The sequence below is a fragment of the Aquarana catesbeiana genome, linkage group LG01 (genome assembly GCF_042186555.1).
Source record: "Aquarana catesbeiana isolate 2022-GZ linkage group LG01, ASM4218655v1, whole genome shotgun sequence".
NCBI classification, from domain to species: Eukaryota; Metazoa; Chordata; class Amphibia; order Anura; family Ranidae; genus Aquarana; species Aquarana catesbeiana.
In genome coordinates, this window is record NC_133324.1 from 562,263,662 (window position 1) to 562,283,084 (window position 19,423).

General features: G+C 44.6%; 1 protein-coding gene across 3 annotated transcripts in view; it reads right to left on the minus strand.

Moving 5' to 3' along the window:
- The window catches only part of DOT1L (DOT1 like histone lysine methyltransferase), a 226,472-nt gene extending 211,878 nt beyond the window's left edge, over positions 1-14,594 (minus strand). For all 3 annotated transcript variants that reach the window (XM_073596474.1, XM_073596483.1, XM_073596466.1), the window contains exon 1: positions 14,316-14,594. In XM_073596474.1, coding sequence (XP_073452575.1) covers positions 14,316-14,396 — 81 coding nt within the window. In that variant the 5' untranslated portion in view covers positions 14,397-14,594. The remainder of the gene's footprint in view (positions 1-14,315) is intronic.
- Positions 14,595-19,423: the final 4,829 nt, after the last annotated feature.

The following is a 19,423-nucleotide window of genomic DNA, read 5'->3' on the forward strand; positions in this document are numbered from 1 at the left end:
ACAGAGGATCAGAGAAAGCTGTTTGGAAGAATAATAATCCGGATCACAGCTGATGAACCAGGAGCCTTGGAATGTAGTTGCACAACCGGGACCTTATTACCGTAGTGGAGGTATTCAAGCTGGTAGGTACTAGGACACCAACCCGCAATAGGATGGATACACCATGTAAAATAAAAGGCTCCAATAGTGTAAAACCATTAACCTTTTTGTTGCTGTTCTGAACAAAACTTTCACTGTGTCATGATTCCTGGCAGGGCAAGGTTTAGCTCATTGTGGCAGAACATTCCGTGCCCTATCGGTCTTACAGCCACCTGCAGACACAACGTGATCACCCAACAACCTGTTAGATGTCAAGGTCCTCTTTGAAAAAAAACGGACGATCAACATACAAATTCTATCAAAAACAATGTACTGAAATGGTCGCATGTGTATGAGTGGTCAGGGATTATAGCTTAATGTAGTGTTACCTATAGCAGTCCCAATTCCTATAAGACAAGCAAGTCTATACTACTGGTACATGGCTGGCAGGAACAAAAAAAATAAATAAAAAAAGTCCCTGTGATTTTAGGAGTGCAGTTGTCCACAGAGGATGGCTGGGACTGGTGTCTTTCAAGAACATAGTTGGACGTGCAGATGGGTCAGTTCAGGTGCAGGCAGAGACATGGTCAGCAAACGAAGGATTGGTCCAGGCAACAAGCAGAAACAAGGTCAATAAACAGACAAGGGTAAGTAGAGGTGGCAGGCAAAAGGCAACACTGCACTGGTGTGGGGGTGATCAAGAACACTGTTGCTGGCTTGGGATGTATACTTGGCCGTCATTTATCAAGGTTTTGCCACAGTTCTGCAGGGTTTCCATGGCCGGTGGTCAAAACTTAACCATTCTTCCACATTAAGGAGAAGGGGGTTCAACCTCAGATAAACGCAGAAGCTCCTAAACTCTGCTAAAAGCCTATGTGTACATTAGCACATAGGCTTTTATGGAGTTGAGTTCAGGAGATTTGGCAAAAAAAAAGCCAAAAGCTAAACTCAAGTTAAGGAGCTGCTAGTGTACATGTAGTCTTATACTGGTCTGGTGACCTTGCAACTGGTGTGGCAGTGGTCAGAAAAAACTGTTGCTTGCTGCACTGGTTTGGTGTGTGTGTTGGCAATCAGGAACACCGATTCTAGTTACACTGATCTGGCGACACTATGGCTGGTGATCAGAGAACTGTGGCTGGCTGCACTATTAGGGGAAGGAGAACAGTAAAACTTTGCAGTTTTGCCAACCCTCAACTGCTACACCCTTTAGCTACAAAGGCAGTGGCTGGGCATATTCTCAAGGCCACGGCTGCGATGCCTCGCTTCGCAGCTGTGGCGGGAATTTTATCTCCATAGGCCCGCTGATCATGACCCATTCAAGTGAATGTGGTTACTTGTGTGGGATCCAAGTCGTTAAAGTAGGTGGTGAGGAGGCGAAACAATGCCTCCTCACTGCTTGTCATATGCTCCCTAAAAAGCAATCTCAACACTGATGGCTGTTCAGAGAGTATTGCACATGAACATGTCCTTATGGTGACACTGATGTGGCCTGACAATGCTTAGTACGCTACGATAGAGCAAAACACGTCTGCGTCAGCACATTGCTGCGCCACACCCCCAAAACCAGAACAGTGAGAGAAGCCAAGAGACACAGAAAGGACCTGCAGCGGACTGCATGGACAGCCAACGCTTGCGGACCCAAGCATACGGGGTATATTAATACCAGCGGGGAAGAGAAACGTTGGATGGTAAGACGGTGCTAGACATAGTTACGGGTTGAGACAAATAATCTTAAAGTGATTGTAAAATCTCTTTTTTTTTTTTTTTTTAACAAACCAATGTTATACCTGCCTGCTCTATTGCAGTGGATTTGCACAGAGCAGCCCGGATCCTCCTCTTCTCAGGTCCCTCCCTCTTGTCCTGTCGAAGGCATTAATATAAACCCTCTGCTTTCACAACCCCTTTAACCCCAAAGGGGATAGAAAAGTCTCACCAGTCTCTTGTATCAGGTCCTCAGTCTCTAACCATCTCATGTATCTTAAAACTTCTCGTATCGTAAACAAGACACTTCAGAAATACAGTATCTCACAAGAGTGAGTACGCACCTCACATTTTTGTAAATATTTTATTATAACTTTTCATGTGACAACACTGAAGAAAAGACACTTAGCTACAATTGTGTACAAAAAAGTGTAAATTTGCAGTTCCCTCACAATAACTCAACACACAGCCATTAAAGAGGGAGTCCACCTGAAAAAAAAATATTAAAAGCCAGCAGCTACAAATACTGCAGCTGCTGACTTTTAATAAACGGACACTTACCTGTCCGCAGTATGTGCAGCTGCTGGATTTTAACTAGGGGTGCAACGGATCGTCACCAATCCGTGATCCGAACGGGTCAACCTGTTCGGATCGGCACACCCGCGATCCGCGGAGCGCTCCGCGGCATCGGCCTTAGGAAAGGCCGTGGCTTCGGCCTAGCCTTGGAGCAGCGGCATCTTGGTACACCCGGCGGCGGTGAGCTGCGCGCTGACGTCATCACCCCACCCTCAACTCGTGGGTCCGATCTGGCTGGCTTGGCGGCGCCGGCTTCTATTCTTAACTGTAAGGTAAGACTAACAGCACTAGTCTTACTAATCATCTCATAATGTATACAGTGGGGAGTCTGTGGATATATTACAGTGGGCGGAGATGACGTGGATATTACAGTGAGGGAAGGTGACGTGGATATTACAGTGGGGGAGATGACGTGCATATTACAGTGGGGGGAGATGACGTGCATATTACAGTGGGGGGAGATGACGTGCATATTACAGTGGGGGGAGATGACGTGCATATTACAGTGGGGGGAGATGACGTGCATATTACAGTGGGGGGAGATGACGTGCATATTACAGTGGGGGGAGATGACGTGCATATTACAGTGGGGGGAGATGACGTGCATATTACAGTGGGGGGAGATGACGTGCATATTACAGTGGGGGGAGATGACGTGGATATTACAGTGGGGGGAGATGACGTGCATATTACAGTGGGGGGAGATGACGTGCATATTACAGTGGGGGGAGATGACGTGCATATTACAGTGGGGGGAGATGACGTGCATATTACAGTGGGGGGAGATGACGTGCATATTACAGTGGGGGGAGATGACGTGGATATTACAGTGGGGGGAGATGACGTGGATATTACAGTGGGGGGAGAAGACGTGGATATTACAGTGGGGGGAGATGACGTGGATATTACAGTGGGGACTATATGGTGGTGGAATTTTCACAGGTTTTTGCTAATTCAATTGCATTTTGCACATTTATCCAAATTGACTTTTAGATTATCCATATAATTTTTCTAATTTTTAATATTTTTGGTGTTATTGTCAATTCATGTGTTTACGTCGTTCACTATTGTAATATTACGTTTAGCGCGATCCTATTTTTTATTCACTGTATTGGGGTTTTGCAGAAGGATGGCTGCTTCCACAGAGTTTTCGGCGATTTTTTTGGTCAGCCGCACAAGATCGCTTCTAGGTCTTAGCGCAGTTTCTTTCCTTTTTACCAGGTGAGCTCCCCTGCCTTCCCTGACTGGCGAGTCGGGCGACCGGCTGCCCACTGTGCCCAGTGTTTCGTCCTCCCCTGGAACGTCCTCAAGACTACTGAAGCGCTTCCACATCCTGCCTCCACTTTGGGGAAGGAATCAGTCCACACACACAGTGTGGTCATGGCGAGCAGAGGAACGGAAGGAGCTTGAACGGCCCACGTCATTTAAATCCCCTGTATGGGAGCATATTGGCTTCCCTGTCAAATATGATGATGAAGAAAAGAGGTTAGTGGATAAAACCGTGACGGCGTGTAGGCACTGTGGCACAAGAAAGCCATATGACACTGGAAACACATCAAGCATGGCCATGCATTTGAAGCGACATCACCCCGGTGTTTCACTGACAGGAGTGAAAACGAAAGCTACTCAACAACCGCTCATCACCGCGGCATTTAAGCAGCCCCTTGTTGCACAATCAGACCGGGCTAAAACCATCACAAAAGCTATCAGTGTGTTTATAGGTGCAGACACGAGGCCATATTCAGTTGTGCGAAACAAGGGCTTTAAACACATGCTGAAAGTGCTTGAGCCACGTTACAACACCCGGTCGCGCACCCACTTCAGCGAAAAGATTGTGCCAGATCTTTATAAGCAGAAGAAAACAGCTGTGGATGAACCATACCGAGCATCCTCTGTTGCGCTCACGACAGACGGGTGGACATCCAGGGGACCGGAGAGCTATGTGACGATAACCGCTCACTTCATCACAGCAGACTGGGAGATGAGAAGTCCGCTGCTGCAGACACGCCCCCTCTACGAGAGTCACACAAGCACTCATCTTGCGCAGGTACTGACTCAAGCGGTGGAGGAATGGAAAATGAAGAGGCCCAATACCAATATCCCAGTCACAACTGATAATGCCAAAAATCAAATGCAGTGAATGAGGCAGGACTGGGCCCACAGATAGGGTGCTTTGCACATGTAGTAAATTTGGCATCACAGAAGGGAATCTCACTCAATAGGATAGACCGCCTCCTTGGGAGGATCAGGAAGGTGGTTTCCTACTTCCACCGAAGCACAACAGCTGCTCATGTGCTTAAGACAAAGCAAGAAATGCTACAGCTGCCTACTCATAAGCTCATACATGATGTCCCAACAAGGTGGAACTCCACTTATGATATGCTGCAGCGTTATCTGGAGCAGCAGGCAGCTATATACTCTGCATTGACCGACAAGACCCTGAAGAAAATTGTCAAAGACATCATTACCCTGTCTGATGTGAGAGTGGCAGAGGAGGTCCTCCAGGTGCTTAAACACCTCAAAACTGTTACATCTCTGCTGAGCACTGAAAGTTCACCATCTGTGTCAATGACCCTGCCGCTGAAAACAAGGATTCTACAATCCATGGCTCCAAGTGTGGAAGACAGCACCATCACTCGAGATGTCAAGACTGTCATTAGAGAGGACCTGCAGCACAGATACACTTCACCCCAGTCTGGGCACTGAAGACTGATGAGGTAAAGAAAAAGAATATTTTTTTTAAAACGATAAATTTAAATCTAAATACATTTTTTTATTTTCGTAATAATGGCTTTTATTAAATGTTATTATTTTCATGTTTCATAGACATGAAAAATGTGGCCACATTTTTCATGTCTATGAAACATGAAAATAAATAATAGGTTTAATTAATCAACAATTTTTTTCTACAGGGTCAAGCTGCAGAGCCAACAGGAGCAAACTTGGACTCATCTTCTCCTCCACAAAAGAGGTCGGCGATGGCAGAGCTTTTTGGAGAGACCTTTGCCAGCAAAGTCAACAAGACTCCTGCTGACATCATCAAAGAGGAGGTGGCATCCTAACTGGCAGCAAGCGGCATTACAGTGGATGGTGATCCGCTGACATGGTGGAAAAGCAATGAGTGTAGATACCCTCATATTTCCACGATGGCAAGATGCTATCTCGCTGTGCCAGGCTCTTCAGTTCCTTCCGAGAGAGTGTTCTCAACAGCAGGGGACATAGTGACTGCAACAAGGTCCACACTCTCCCCAGACAATGTAGACACCCTTGTCTTTTTGAAAAAGAATTTGAAATAAGCCCAGGAATGCTTTGCTTTCTTTCATTCTTTGATGGTGTGGACATACTAGGCTTTCACTATCCATGTTTCAAGGAAGATGATGTGCCTTCTTATGTTGCACTTTAAGTTGTTTTTGGCTCATTGCCCATCGGTCCGTGTTTAAAGGAAGGAGATATGCCTTTTTATGTTGCACTTTAAGTTGTTTTTCATTATGTTAAAAAGATGATATTATGCCTTGTGCACTTTAACTTGATTTTATATATTTTCAAGTAATTTAAAAGTGTTAATAAACAAAAAGACAAAACTTATGTTTGTCTTGTCTTTTTTTTTTGATCTGAAAATGATCCGATCCATGACTCTGATCCGAGGAACGATCCGAACCATGAGTTTTTTGATCCGCTGCACCCCTCATTTTAACATTTGCAGCAGTGGGCAGACCTCCGCTTTAAGCCAGGTTTTTTTTTTTTTATACCATGTTTCCCTGAAAATAACCCGGGGTCTTATAATAATTTTGGCATCCAAAAACACAGTAGGGCTTGCTATCTTCTCTACTCCTCTCCCTACTTGCATGCCAGGAATCCCCAGTGTGAACAGAGTAAAAGTGCCTGTAAAACGCTGGAATCCTCTCTATTACGGGATTGTGTAATGTGGAGGGTGTGCGTTTCTGTAATAGAATTATGAAAGTACCTTCTTATAGCGCAGCTCGGTGCTTCCATGGCCCGCCTAAGCTGTCTTCCACCACTCAGAGCACTGCAAATACCCATTAACACATTTCTATCCATCAAAACCCCTAGTTTAGACAGCATGGCACAAACATAGAAACGGTAGCAACTCAACTTGTAGAGTTCCCTGTCATTCTTTAATAACTGCGGGTAGTACCAAAAACAATGAAAAGGGCATTAAAGCAGAAATAAACCCAACCAATATTAAAAGAAAATATTGCAAAAATAAATACAATTTTTAAAAAATAAAGCTATACAACTGCGACAATCCATATTGTTCTATAAATCTGCAGTAATTTTCTATAAACTGCAACGCAATCTGGAAACCTAGAGGAGCTCTGTACACAGATGGCGTACGGAACGCTGCCCAGAAATGTTTTCCGATTGTGTGATTGGGCACACCGATTTTCCCAGAAGTCTGCACTAACATACACGACAGATTTTAGGCATCCTTACATCCTCTGCAACAAACATTTCAGGTTTGATAAGATATTCCCAAACAGGTAATTACATCTAAAGGGATTCAGACCCTGCCACTTTCCTTATAAGAGCCCTGCAAGTGCAGCAGCTGGTCACCAATGAAAAAGTCACTCCCATCCACAATGCACATGGACACAGTTTTTCTACCAAACAGTAGGACTTTGCGACAAAGTTTGTTAAAATCCTTGCAATCTACATAGATCACCCAGAGGAGAATGTTTCTCTCTCAGCAAAAAAGTGGCGTTATTTGTCACAAGTGTACATGCTTTAAGGGCAGGGTGGATATAAATCAATGATAAAAAATAAATAAAATCATTTTTATTTTTTAATCTAATTTTTAAACATTTTTTTTAAATGCTTTTGGAGTAAAAATCTATCTAAAGTTAGTTTAAGATACATTAATAATTTAGGTTATTCAGCATGAAATGGAGCTTAGTTATGTAGCATGAGGCTGTATATTCTGCAATATTTAAATTTTGGTAAACTCATTCAAAGAATCCAAGCTGATATAACACGCACTGCATTGATGCATTCACACAATTTCACAGTAACCATGAGATAAAACAAAGTTCAGGAATATTCCTTTATCCCATTTTGCAAATCTACATACACTACAAACTGTATGATTGAATCGGTTCTGATATCACCGTTTTACTAATCTGACAGCTTATTATTCGCAATAGGTAACCTTCATTTTGTTTGCAAATATTAAAGATTCTAACTACCAGTAAGAATATGTCCTTACATTTAAAGAGCACCTGTCATTTCAGATACATCATGGCAGCGCTGTTAGCGGGCATCCACTCACCTGCTGCCGCCACGTCCCTCACATTGTTGTGTCACTGCCGCATCACCAGCTGTCCCATTAAAGTGAATGAGACCATCGGTGAGTAAACAGCAGGTCAGAGGAGGAGCCACTGTAGGACAGACAATTGCTCTTTAAAAATTCTGATTTTAGCATTGACATCCCGGCATTGGACCGGCGTTATGTCCATCATAGGATCTGTGCCAAGGGGCGGGACTGGGCATGACGCCGAGCACACAGGAGAACTGGCTCTGTCTATTTAGGCAATGGTAAGGCTGCAGATGGGCACCGATCAGGCTGCAGTGAGGAGCAAGGCTGCAGATGGGCACTGATAAGGCTGCATTGACCATTATTTTGCGTCAAAATTCCTTATTAAAAATGTAAGTTTTTACTTGAAACTTCTCTTAAAATTAAGGTGCGTGTTATACGCCAATAAAAACGGTAAATCAAGCCTTTTTACTAGTGATTTGAATCAAATCCATCCTGTTTAAGGCTAAAACAAATGTTAATGCAGAAGCACAATTACGACATGTGGTAGAAAAACACACTTCTCACGACTACTTTGTGCATCCAGGTGGAATATAGCCCGTTTTTTTCTCAGGTCAACAAAATAAATTCTCCTTCTGCTGACGATCGCAGCTATTACACATATGTGTAGGTTAGCTGTATGTACACGTAGTACAGCCCTGAAACAAGAGTACGCATTTCGCTTTTTTTTTTATTCTACCTAAAAACACACTGACACCAAAATCGTGCCAACATATTATTACTATGTCTCCTTTGACCCTTACTTGACCCAAACATTAACCATGCCCCTGACCTAAATCAAACCTTGATCTAAGTTTTTTTTTTTTTCTAAACACGCTTTTTTTTTTACCTCTATGCAAGGAGAGAGGGAGAGGCGGGTTTCACAGTGACCGATCATTAGTACGGAACTGGGGGGTCTCGCGAGACCCAGGTCACCATGCTGTGAGTGTGCTGTTGCGGCATGCTCCCAGCACAAAAAGACAGATACGCATATACCCATAATTAGTCGCTCAAAGAAGTAGTTTATTCAAGGATTTCCAAACCCCTGAGAAAGTTAGAGTAACTTGGAATTTTATTAGTTCTGCACAATTTGTTTTGTTGTCTATGTAAAAGTGGTCATAAAATACCTATTGTTTACTTGTACCTACAGGTAAGCTTAACCGCTTGCCGACCGGGCCATAGCCGAATGACTGCTACAACATAGTCGGCTTATTCTGGGAGGGAGTACAATGAAGTGCTCACAGAATCGCGCTTCCTGTGCGCACTCGGGAATGTCCGTGACTGTTGGGTTCTCCGCACCCTGCATGTCACAAATCGAGGTAAAGGGCCAATGACAGCGGCCCTATAGCACGTGATCTCTCTGTCCAATGACAGAGCGATCACTGGTCAACAACCAGCACATATCCGGCTCAGCTCTATCATGGCACGCTGTACACACAGCGTGCGAGGCGTAATTTTTATTATATACATGCTATGTGCTAGAAATATCTTAAAAAAAAGATAACTTTATGTAAATAAAAAAAATAAGTTTCCACATTTTCCAAAAACTTTGGAAAAAAATATGGCATGTTCAAATAACTCATAATGCCTCGTATAATATAATTGGGGTGTTTGCTTTTACAAAATTGGGTCATTTTCATTGTCCTCATGCTCCAGGGCTTTCAAAAGTGTGATAGGTTGTCAGAAAATTATGTGTGTAATTTATGCTCCTAGAACGCCTGGGAGGTTCTACTTGCATGTAGGGCCTCTGTATGTGGCCAGGCTGTGTAAAAGACTGTATCACCATACATAGGAGTAACAGAATGTATTTTGAGGTGTAGTTGCAAGTATGCAAATGCTGTGTGAGAGAAATAAACTGTTGCTAATATGACAATTTTGTGAATAAAAAAAAAAAAAATAATCCATTTTGCAAAGAACTTAAAAAAAAAAAAAAAACAACTCACCATGCCTCTTACTAAATATCTTGGAATAGCTACTTTCCAAAAAGGGGTCATGATGTGGGGGGTATTTGTACTTTCCTGGCTTGGGAGGCCAGGTTCACACTGGTACGACACGACAGTCCTACCACTTTGGATCAGACTTTGCCCTGCGACTTGAAGTCCGACATGCCTTCAATGAACAGGGATCCGACTTTTTTTTTTTAATCAGAAAAGGTGTTTATTGAACAAGTTTAGACAGTTTCCAATGTACAAACACTGCATTTGCATATATCTATAGTTACATTTCCTTAAAGTGCCTTTAACTTTAATCCAAACATCATGACCTTCAAGTCCACAATATGCTGAAGCACATATACATTACATCTGGTGTTAACCAACCCTAGCTCATTAGGGTCCTCCCATAGGGTACTGTAAGATTCTGGACATCACCAGTTCCCTGGGACTTAGCCCAGGGGTAGCCAACCATCGTGACCAGATTTTTTCAAATCTACCTGGGCTTCCCCCAGTGTTGATAGATATACAGCATGTGCGATATCCATTAGGCAACTGTGGGCGGTGAGAACGATTTCCAACCCATCAGGATGAGTTTTTGGGCTTGAAACAGTGCCCTAGAAAATGCTATTCTAACCATCTCACGGGAATAACCGCCTCCAGAACTCCCAAAATACAGTGAATTGGGTCTAGGGGGACAGTCGTTTGGAACACTTGATTAAGCGTCCCAAGTACTGCGTTACAGTAACGATAGAGCTTTGGGCATCGCCAGAGCAGATGAATGACATCCCCCTGGTGTTTCCCACACCTGCCGCACAGGGGGTCCAGCCGCCTACCCATCTTTATGTAGTCTAAGTGGGGTGTAGTGCACATGAAGTACAACGTATAGTTGGGGACTTTTTGGGCAAGGTTAAGAGAGCAGGTAGTAATAGACTGCAGGACTTCCTCCCCTTGGTCTCCCCTGAGTGGGCCTACGTCTCTTTCCCATAGGGACATTGCCTTAGTGGGGTGAGCTCTGAAATGGTGTGTCAGCAGCATTTGGTAACAATGTGAGATGATCCCTTTAGTTTCAGTATTTGTTTGTAATAGGTGGAAAATAGGTGTATTTGACATAATCCAGTCGTTAGCATTCCTCTGGGTGCCCACAGCGTATCTGAGCTGGAGATGGAAGTAATACATGGTGGAGGGCAAAGTAGAAATATTTTGTAACTCAGGGAAAGATAGCAACTTGCCGTCCTGAAATGTGTGCGACAGCAAAGTTACACCGAATGAACACCACTTGGGTCCCTATTGTAGTTTTGCCAGTTCAACATAGGAGAGGTTCTGCCACATCGGGCTATTTTCAGTAAATCCCAGCACCCCCTGCATCTGCCTGCGCTTGTTCCATATTTTTTGGAGTAGAGTAAGGGTGGGCGTCTGTTTATTAGATTTATAGAACATTTGTGCCTCCAGGCATATCGGAACAGTCTCCGCTCCAGAGCCAATCAGCATGAACCTTGCTGATGAGCCCACTGGATCATGGGCCATGGACCCAGTCAGATGCTTAATTTGGGCTACAATATAGTACAGCCAAAGATTGGGCACTGCCAGTCCTCCACTGTCCTTGGGGTGTTGCAACTGTTCTAGGTTGATCCTGGGGGGGCGTGTATTCCACAGTAGGCGTCTGAAGAGGGTGTTAACCACCCTGAATATTTTCAGTGAATGACAACAGGGGAGTTGTGGAGAAAATATAGCAACTGTGGCATCAATATAATTTTTATTAAGTTGGCTCTATCCACCAGCGTTAGTTTAAGATTATTCCATTTGTTAGTTTTGTCCCGAAATCGAGATAGTAGGGGGTACACATTTAATGAGCAGTCTGGGTGATATTTGTATTCCTAGGTATTTGAATGAGGTCACTACTGGGATTGGACAAGAATCAGGCAGATCCACCTCCCGGTCCCCGTCAAGCACCATTAAGGCCAATTAGGACCAGTTTATGGTCCGACCGGAGTAGTGCCCAAAGCTGGAAATTACAGCCATCACTTTGGTGAGGTAGTGGTGTCACCCAGGAAAAGCATCATGTCGTTAGCATACAACATGATCTTTTAATGAAGATCACCAAATCTCAACCCCGTAATTCCCGGGCTGGCCCTCACCAGTGCCGCCAGCGGCTCTATAGCGAGAGCAAAGAGCAGGAGAAACAGGGGGCAGCCCTGCCTCGTACCCCTTCCCAGAGCAAACGCGCAAGACATTCTGCCCGACGCCCCAATTGTCACTTGTGGGGACGCATATAGCAGTATGACTGTGTCTGGTATTAATCTTTAGGGGCAACTCCACGCCTTTTTTTTTTTTTTTTTTTTTTTTTTTAAACGGCATGGGCTCCCCCTCCAAGAGCATACCAGGCCTGGTATGGATTTTAAGGGGAGCCCCCACGCCATTTTTTCGGCGTGGGGTTCCCCTTAAAATCCATACCAAACCCCTATCCGAGCACACAGCCGGCAGGTGAGGAAAGAGGGTGGGGACGAGCGTACCAAGCCACATGCCCTCAACATGGTGGGGTGGGTGCTTTGGAGCAGGGGGGACCCTGCACCTTCCCCACCCCAAAGCACCTTGTCCCCATGTTGTTGAGGACAAGGACCTCTTCCCAACAACCCTGGCCGTTGGTTGCCGGGGTCTGCAGGCAGGGAGCTTATCAGAATCTGGAAGCCCCATTTAATAAGGGTCCCCCAGATCCCAGGCCCCCCACCCTATATGAATGAGTATGGGGTACATTGTAACCCTACCCATTAAAAAAAAAAAAGTGTCAAAAATAAAAAACACATTCAATCACTTCACCCCTCTCCAGCTCTTCTGTGTCCTCCGCTGACGTCTTCTGCACTGTTGGTTCTTCTCCCACCTCCTTCTCTGCTCCCACTCTCTGATTCTTCTCCCTCTGTTCTTCCAATGTTGACTCAACGCGCTCTCCCGATCTAATGCCGGATGTGCCACTACTTATATTGGCATGGGGAGCGGTCACCTGAGGCACGACTTATGACGTCACCGCCCATCATGCCCCGGGCAGTGATGTCATAAGAGGTGTGCCTCCGGTGACCCCACCCGATGCCAATATAAGTAGTGGCACATGGCATTAGAGCGGGAGAGAGCGTTGAGTATATATCGGAATACTAGCTTATTATGAAATACTTAACATTAGATTGAGGCTGTTGCAGTGGTCCCCGTACACTGCTGTGACCGTTGACATGTCTCCTGGAGTTATTTCAAGGTTCACGGGCTCCGGTGCTGTGATTGGCCGGAGCCGCGATAACAGAGGCACGATCAAGCCGTTTCTAAAGCCCGCATGCGCCGAAGACATCATCACAAGGGTACATGGTAAATATCTCCTAAACAGTGTAGGTTTAGGAGATATTCACAGAACCTACAGGTAAGTCTTATTATAGGCTTACCTGTAGATACAAGTGGTGTAACAGGCTTTGCAACCACTTTAAAGGGAAAAAAAGTTGAAAAACACCGATCTAAGTCAAGGGTAGGCAACCTCAGTGCTCCAGCGAAGTCCTGAGAGGCATTGAAAAACTTTGACAGTCATAACTTCCAGAGGCAAAAGCATGATGGGAATTTTCGTTTCACCACAGCTGGAGTGTCTGAAGTTACCTACCCCCGCTCTAACGAGCACTAAAATTACAGAAACGTCAGAATTTCCTGTTGTCTTACTACAGCAGACACCACGCTTAGGTGCATTTACTTCATTATGACAGTTTCTCTCTGGCCCTTTAAAACATTACCGCGCACAGGGCCTGTGGGACGGAAAGGGAAAAAAAAAAAAAAAAAAAAAGAAGGGGGGAGCAACAGTTGCTATCGAGCGGGTAAACGCTGTGTGGTTTGATTTCTCTCACCCCCCCTCGCCAATAGAAAATCAAGATCTTATTAACTCTTTGAAAGCCTGGAGCGGGAATGGATAAAAATAAATTAAGCAGCTAGCAATAAAAAATAAATTGGGTGGTACATTTCCAACATGCAAATGGTTACATAGGATTTGAATACTGTCGTTCAAAAAAAAAAAAAAGGGGGGGGGGTGTAAAAAACAGAGGCATGGAAATGGCAAGTTGGCAGATCTATGACAGCCACAGAAAAATGGATGGAGCCACATAGGCGAGCAGGTGCACTCGCCCCCAGGTAGTGAGAACGTGAACGCACATACCAATAGGGAGCTTCCTTAATACACACATGACACACACATGAACACGCTGAGCTTTCCTAGTGGCCAGATCACATACATACATAGGAAGGGGGCTGGGTGCACCAACTCCTACACTGACATAAGCTTATTAAATATTACAAGACCTAGCAGGGAAGGCGTTCCAGGGCTCAATGCATGGCTTAGTCACCTTCCATAAGCCGGAGGGGGAATTACATAACCTAAATGCCAAGTTGGCACACACATAGAAATGACAGGCTCCGTGCTGCCATGGCAAATACACAAAAGTCACCTTACATGAAACAGATTTCCATGGTAACACAGTGCAGCCACAGGACAAAACACACACACACACACTACCACACTAAACCACCATAGGAGGTGATAGGGAAAGAAATGGGCACACGGTGCCTTGCTAAGCATTATTCATCGTCTACTATACAGGGCTAAGCCAAGGCCCTCCGCCCAGCAAACACAAAAGCCAGCCCCCACCCTCAGCTCCCTCCCTGAGGCCTAGCCCCCAGCACCCAATCCTCGCACTCACGTAGATAGGCAGCGGCCAAGGATAGATGGCAGGCTCGGCTCCCACCGGCGACTTGAGCCTTAGTTCTAGCTTCTCGCCCATGTCCTGAGAGCATACTAATCCCAAAGGAGACGGTCCAGCGGAATGACACCGATATAATCCCAGGGAGAAATCTTAGGCAGCTCTCTTGTCCACCCCCTCCGCCGGTCCCGGGGTATTATCACCTCTCCTCACACTCGGCGGTTTCACTGCGCCATCTTGGACCCGGCGCCAAGCAACAATGAGCTGAGGGCCGGGCCAAACCATCGTGTACGGGGAGGAGGGGGGACGGTAAGGAGGGGCAAGGGAGATACACGCCTTCCTGAGGAATGAAATAAATAATTTCGTGAGGTGTCCTCATATGGCCCCTTGGCCTTAAATGTGAGGGTAGTGGGCAACTGGCGAGGGTCAGGCGGCGCTACTATGGGGCGGTATAGGTGAACACGAACGTGCTATAGGGAATGGGTGCGCCCGTGAAGGACGATGTACTACATGCTTTGCTACACGTTCTTCTATCCAGCAATGTGGGGCTGTTGGAGGACAGACAGAGTGGACTGTACCAAGTGCAATTCACAGGCGGGCAGCGCGCTCTTAGAAGCAGAGAAATCGTCTCATTTGTCGTTATGAAGTCCAAACTAGAGAAATAAATGTATGAAGGTAGAACACACATCATAGTAATAGTGTCTTTGTGCTCCAGTGCACAAAGCAAGGTAGGAGGGTCTAACAAGAAGCAGGGAAAGCATGTTCATGTATGGCTGAAAAAGGAATTGGAAAACCCAAAGTGGACCAGACATGGCTGCTAAAGCTTGCACTGCCAAACCTAAGCCTGCATGGGAAATGAAGGGAGGTTATGATAAAAGACCATCTCCAAACAGGATATTGAGCTAAATCTGTAGGTAAATAAGAGAACCAGAACCTTCACTGAGTGAGTTTGATATTAACCCTTTCCTGCCCATGCTATAGCCGAAAGACGGCTACAACGCGATTCTACATTTATGGGAGGACGTCCTCCCAGAATCCCCACCCCCCCAGGGAACGCTCTGTGACCGCTGTGCCCTTTGGACACAGCTGATCACAGTAAAGGGCCAATCACAGCAGCCCTTTACCATGTGATCACCTGTGCCCCTCCTACTCTCTAGCTCCCTCGTCACTTCCTCCCATGCTCGACTCCAGGACTTTTCCAAAGCCTCTCCAATCCTCGTTACCCCAATCTATCCTATTATCTCCAACTCTATTAGCTTTTAGACGATCCCTGAAAACCCTCCTCTTCAGAGAAGCCTATTCTACCCACACCTAACAATTGTATGTCTATTTTTTCCATCAGATCATCCCCCACAGTTCTTAACTTTTGTTACACTTGACCCTCCCTTCTAGATTGTAAGCTCTAACGAGCAGGGCCCTCCGATTCCTCCTGTATTGTATTGTAACTGTACTGTCTGCCCCCATGTTGCAATGCAACACAAACTGTTGGCGCTATATAAATCCTGTATAATAATAATAATCACATGTAAACAGACCTGCCGTTGTTTCGTCAGATTATGCGACCCGTCAGATTTTGTAACAGAAGTGACGTTCCACCGCCGCCATGTTGCTACACACCACACTCATCCACAGTAAGGATACAGTGAGAAGGCGGCAAGCTGACATCTTGTTACATCCACCAGAGTCATACATTTCACACTTTTTTTTTTTTTTTTTTTTACAGTAAACTCCACTTATATAGTGAAATACAGTATTTTTAAATCCGTAAGACTGTTTTTAAGTTGATTTTTCAAAGCAGCAGTGTTCTGTCATATTAGCAATCGGCAGTACAGTTACAATACAATACAGGAGGAATCGGAGGGCCCTGCTCGTTAGACTTTACAATCTAGAAGGGAGGGTCAAGTGAAACAAAAGGTAATAACTGTGGGGGATGAGCTGATGGAGAAAATGAAAATAAAGTTGTTAGGTTGGGTAGACATGTGCAATTCCTTTTGGTCCGAATCTAAATTTTTGGTTATTTGGAGATTTTCGGATGTATCTGAATGTCGGAAAAACAATAGTAACAAATTTTGTTAAAAATTTGTTTTGTTTATTTGTTTTCCAACAAATTCCAAATTTTCAGAACGATTCGAATAGGTTGAAAATGTATCAACTGATCTGATTTCTGCGTGAAGAATAGCTGGTTGTTAAGCCGGGAAGTCTGAAGCCTCGTCCTTAATAACTGATAGCTCATCAGCTGTCAGCAGGTTTCCCCACTGACAGCTGAATATAAACAAAAGAATGCCTGCAATGAAAAATAGAGAAAAAAACAGTGTGGGGTCCCCTCCATCCATGCCAGGCCCTTCAGGACCTGTATGGATGTTAAGGGAAACCCCATGTAAAAAAACAAACAAAAGCGCATGGCACCCTCCCAAATCTATACTAGACCCTTATCCGAGCATGCAACCCAGCAGGTCAGCAAAGGAGGTGAGGGGGACACAAAAGAGTCCCCCCCCCCATCCATACCAGCTCACATGCCCTCAACATGGGGGCTCCCCCCAAGCACCTTGTCCCCATATTGATGAGGACAAGGGCCTCTTCCCCACAACCTTGGCCAGTGGTTGTGGGGGCCTGTGGACGGGGTGCTTATTGGAATTTGGAAGCCCTGTTTAACAAAGGGGGACCCCAGATCCGGATTCCCCCCATGTGAATGAGTAGGGGTACATTGTACCCCTACTCATTCACCAAAAAAAGTGTGAAAAACTAAATAAAAACAGTTTCTAACAATTCCTTTATTTAAAAAAAACAATGTCCACCAAAGTAAATCCAGCATCAATCACGATGAATGCCACCGCCGATCCGAAAAAAAATAGGTCCGCACCCAAGGAAGGTTCCCGCAGTCTGACAGTTCATAAATGACTAAGGGGTGGGGGTCACCCCTTGGGACATCAATGCCCCAAGGTGCACACTATCAAGATTAGAGAAATTATTACAGCCATAGTGTGGAACTTACAGTTAAATATATATGTGAATAGCTCTCATAACGCATGTGGATCTGGTATATGGCACAGCCATTCTCTAGGCTTTGCGCAGTTTCCCAACACACGGGTTTATCAATAGACTATGAACACCTGTTTAGCCCATTGACCTGCAGCACCCATCCTGGATGGAATTGGATTCATGAACTAATAGTGAAAATTTGGTTGTGTATCTCACCATATGTTACTTGAGGTTATCGCTAACCACTGGGACACTACAGTTTAGACTTCTGTACAGTAAGCTCATATATGCTAGAATACATCCACCGTGATTCATTACAAGGAATGCAGCTTTTGAGCCTTCAGGGGCATTGGATACCTGCATGGTCTATATGTGGGTATAATACTATACCTTTGTTAGCAAGCCATTGTGTCTCTAATTGCTATTTAGCAGTGGAAGTTTATACAGTTTCAGGCAACCGTGGCTGAGTCATTTATATATACAATATCTCACTAAAGTGAGTACACCTCTCACGTTTTTGTAAATATTTTATTCTATCTTTTCATGTGACAACACTGAAGAAATGACATTTTGCTAAAATGTAAAGTAGTGAGTTTACAGCTTGCATAACAGTGTCAATTTGCTGTCCCCTCAAAATAACTCAACACACAATAATTAATGCCTAAACCCACATTGTAGTATCTTTAAACAGGCGTAGTAGAGTCCAGTGAAATCGCACAATCTCCATCTCAGCTGTCAGCAGTGATCTCGTCCTGGTCAGCAGCAGTCTCTCGGCGCTTAGGCAGGATCCAGAACGAGGTCTGGAACGCAGCTGGTGGATCACAGGAGAGGGCTGGAACACAGCGTATGGCGGGATGGCGTCACGGACGTTATCGCAATGCGTTTCAGAGCGTGCGCACTGGGAAGATGGTTGCAGTGCATGCTCCTTTGTCAAGCTAATGAGAATAGGCTGTGAACAGCCTTTTTATGTGCCTTGGTGGTGCTGTTTTTAAAGTGTATACACAATTTACAGTACATATTATCTTTGTATTGTTGATCCATTTCTAATGTTTTATATTGTTGTGCATTGAAGTAAGTAGAGAGATATGTATTATATATCCCCCCTTTTTTACTCTATTCATAGTTACATAGTAGGTGAGGTTGAAAAAAGACACAAGTCCATCAAGTCCAACCTACGTGTGTGATTATATGTCAGTATTAATTGTATATTGCTGTATGTTGCGGTCGTTCAGGTGCTTATCTAATAGTTTTTTGAAACTATCAATGCTTCCCACTGAGACCACCGCCTGTGGAAGGGAATTCCACATCCTTGCTGCTCTTACAGTAATGAACCCTCTACGTAGTTTAAGGTTAAACCTCCTTTCTTCTAATTTTAATGAGTGGCCACGTGTCTCATTAAACTCCCTTCTGCAAAAAAGTTTTTTTTCCAAATATAATTTTTATTGACTTCCAAGAAAGGGCTGGCCGGGCATTACAACAACATGTAACAGTTGAGGTCGCAGCCTCAATTACAGTACCTTATGAGATCAAGTAACACATCACAGTAAGTAGGAATTGTTCATCATTGCAAATGTTACATATGTGTGTGATTCCGAGAATAAAATTCATCCCATAGCTTGCTTCCTCTATGTTTTAGGCAACTTTGTGTAAAAATGTTATTAAACAAGACATATAGGGCAGCCCGTTCCCGGTTGCTTTTTTATACACTTAAAAAAGAAGAAGAAAGAGAGAGAAAAAGAGAAAGAAAAAACAGACAGAGCATGGAAATTTCCGCGAAAAAGTTTTATCCCTATTGTGGGGTCACCAGTACGGTATTTATAAATTTAAATCATATCCCCTATCAAGCGTCTCTTCTCCAGAAAAAATAAGTTCAGTGCTCACAACCTTTCCTCATAACTAATATCCTCCAGACCCTTTATTAGCTTTGTTGCCCTTCTTTGTACTCGCTCCATTTCGAGTACATCCTTCCTGAGGACTGGTGCCCAGAACTGGACAGCATACTCTAGGTGCGGCCAGACCAGAGTCTTGTAGAGCGGGAGAATTATCATTTTATCTCTGGAGTTGATTCCCTTTTTAATGCATGCCAATATTCTGTTTGCTTTGTTAGCAGCAGCTTGGCATTGCATGCC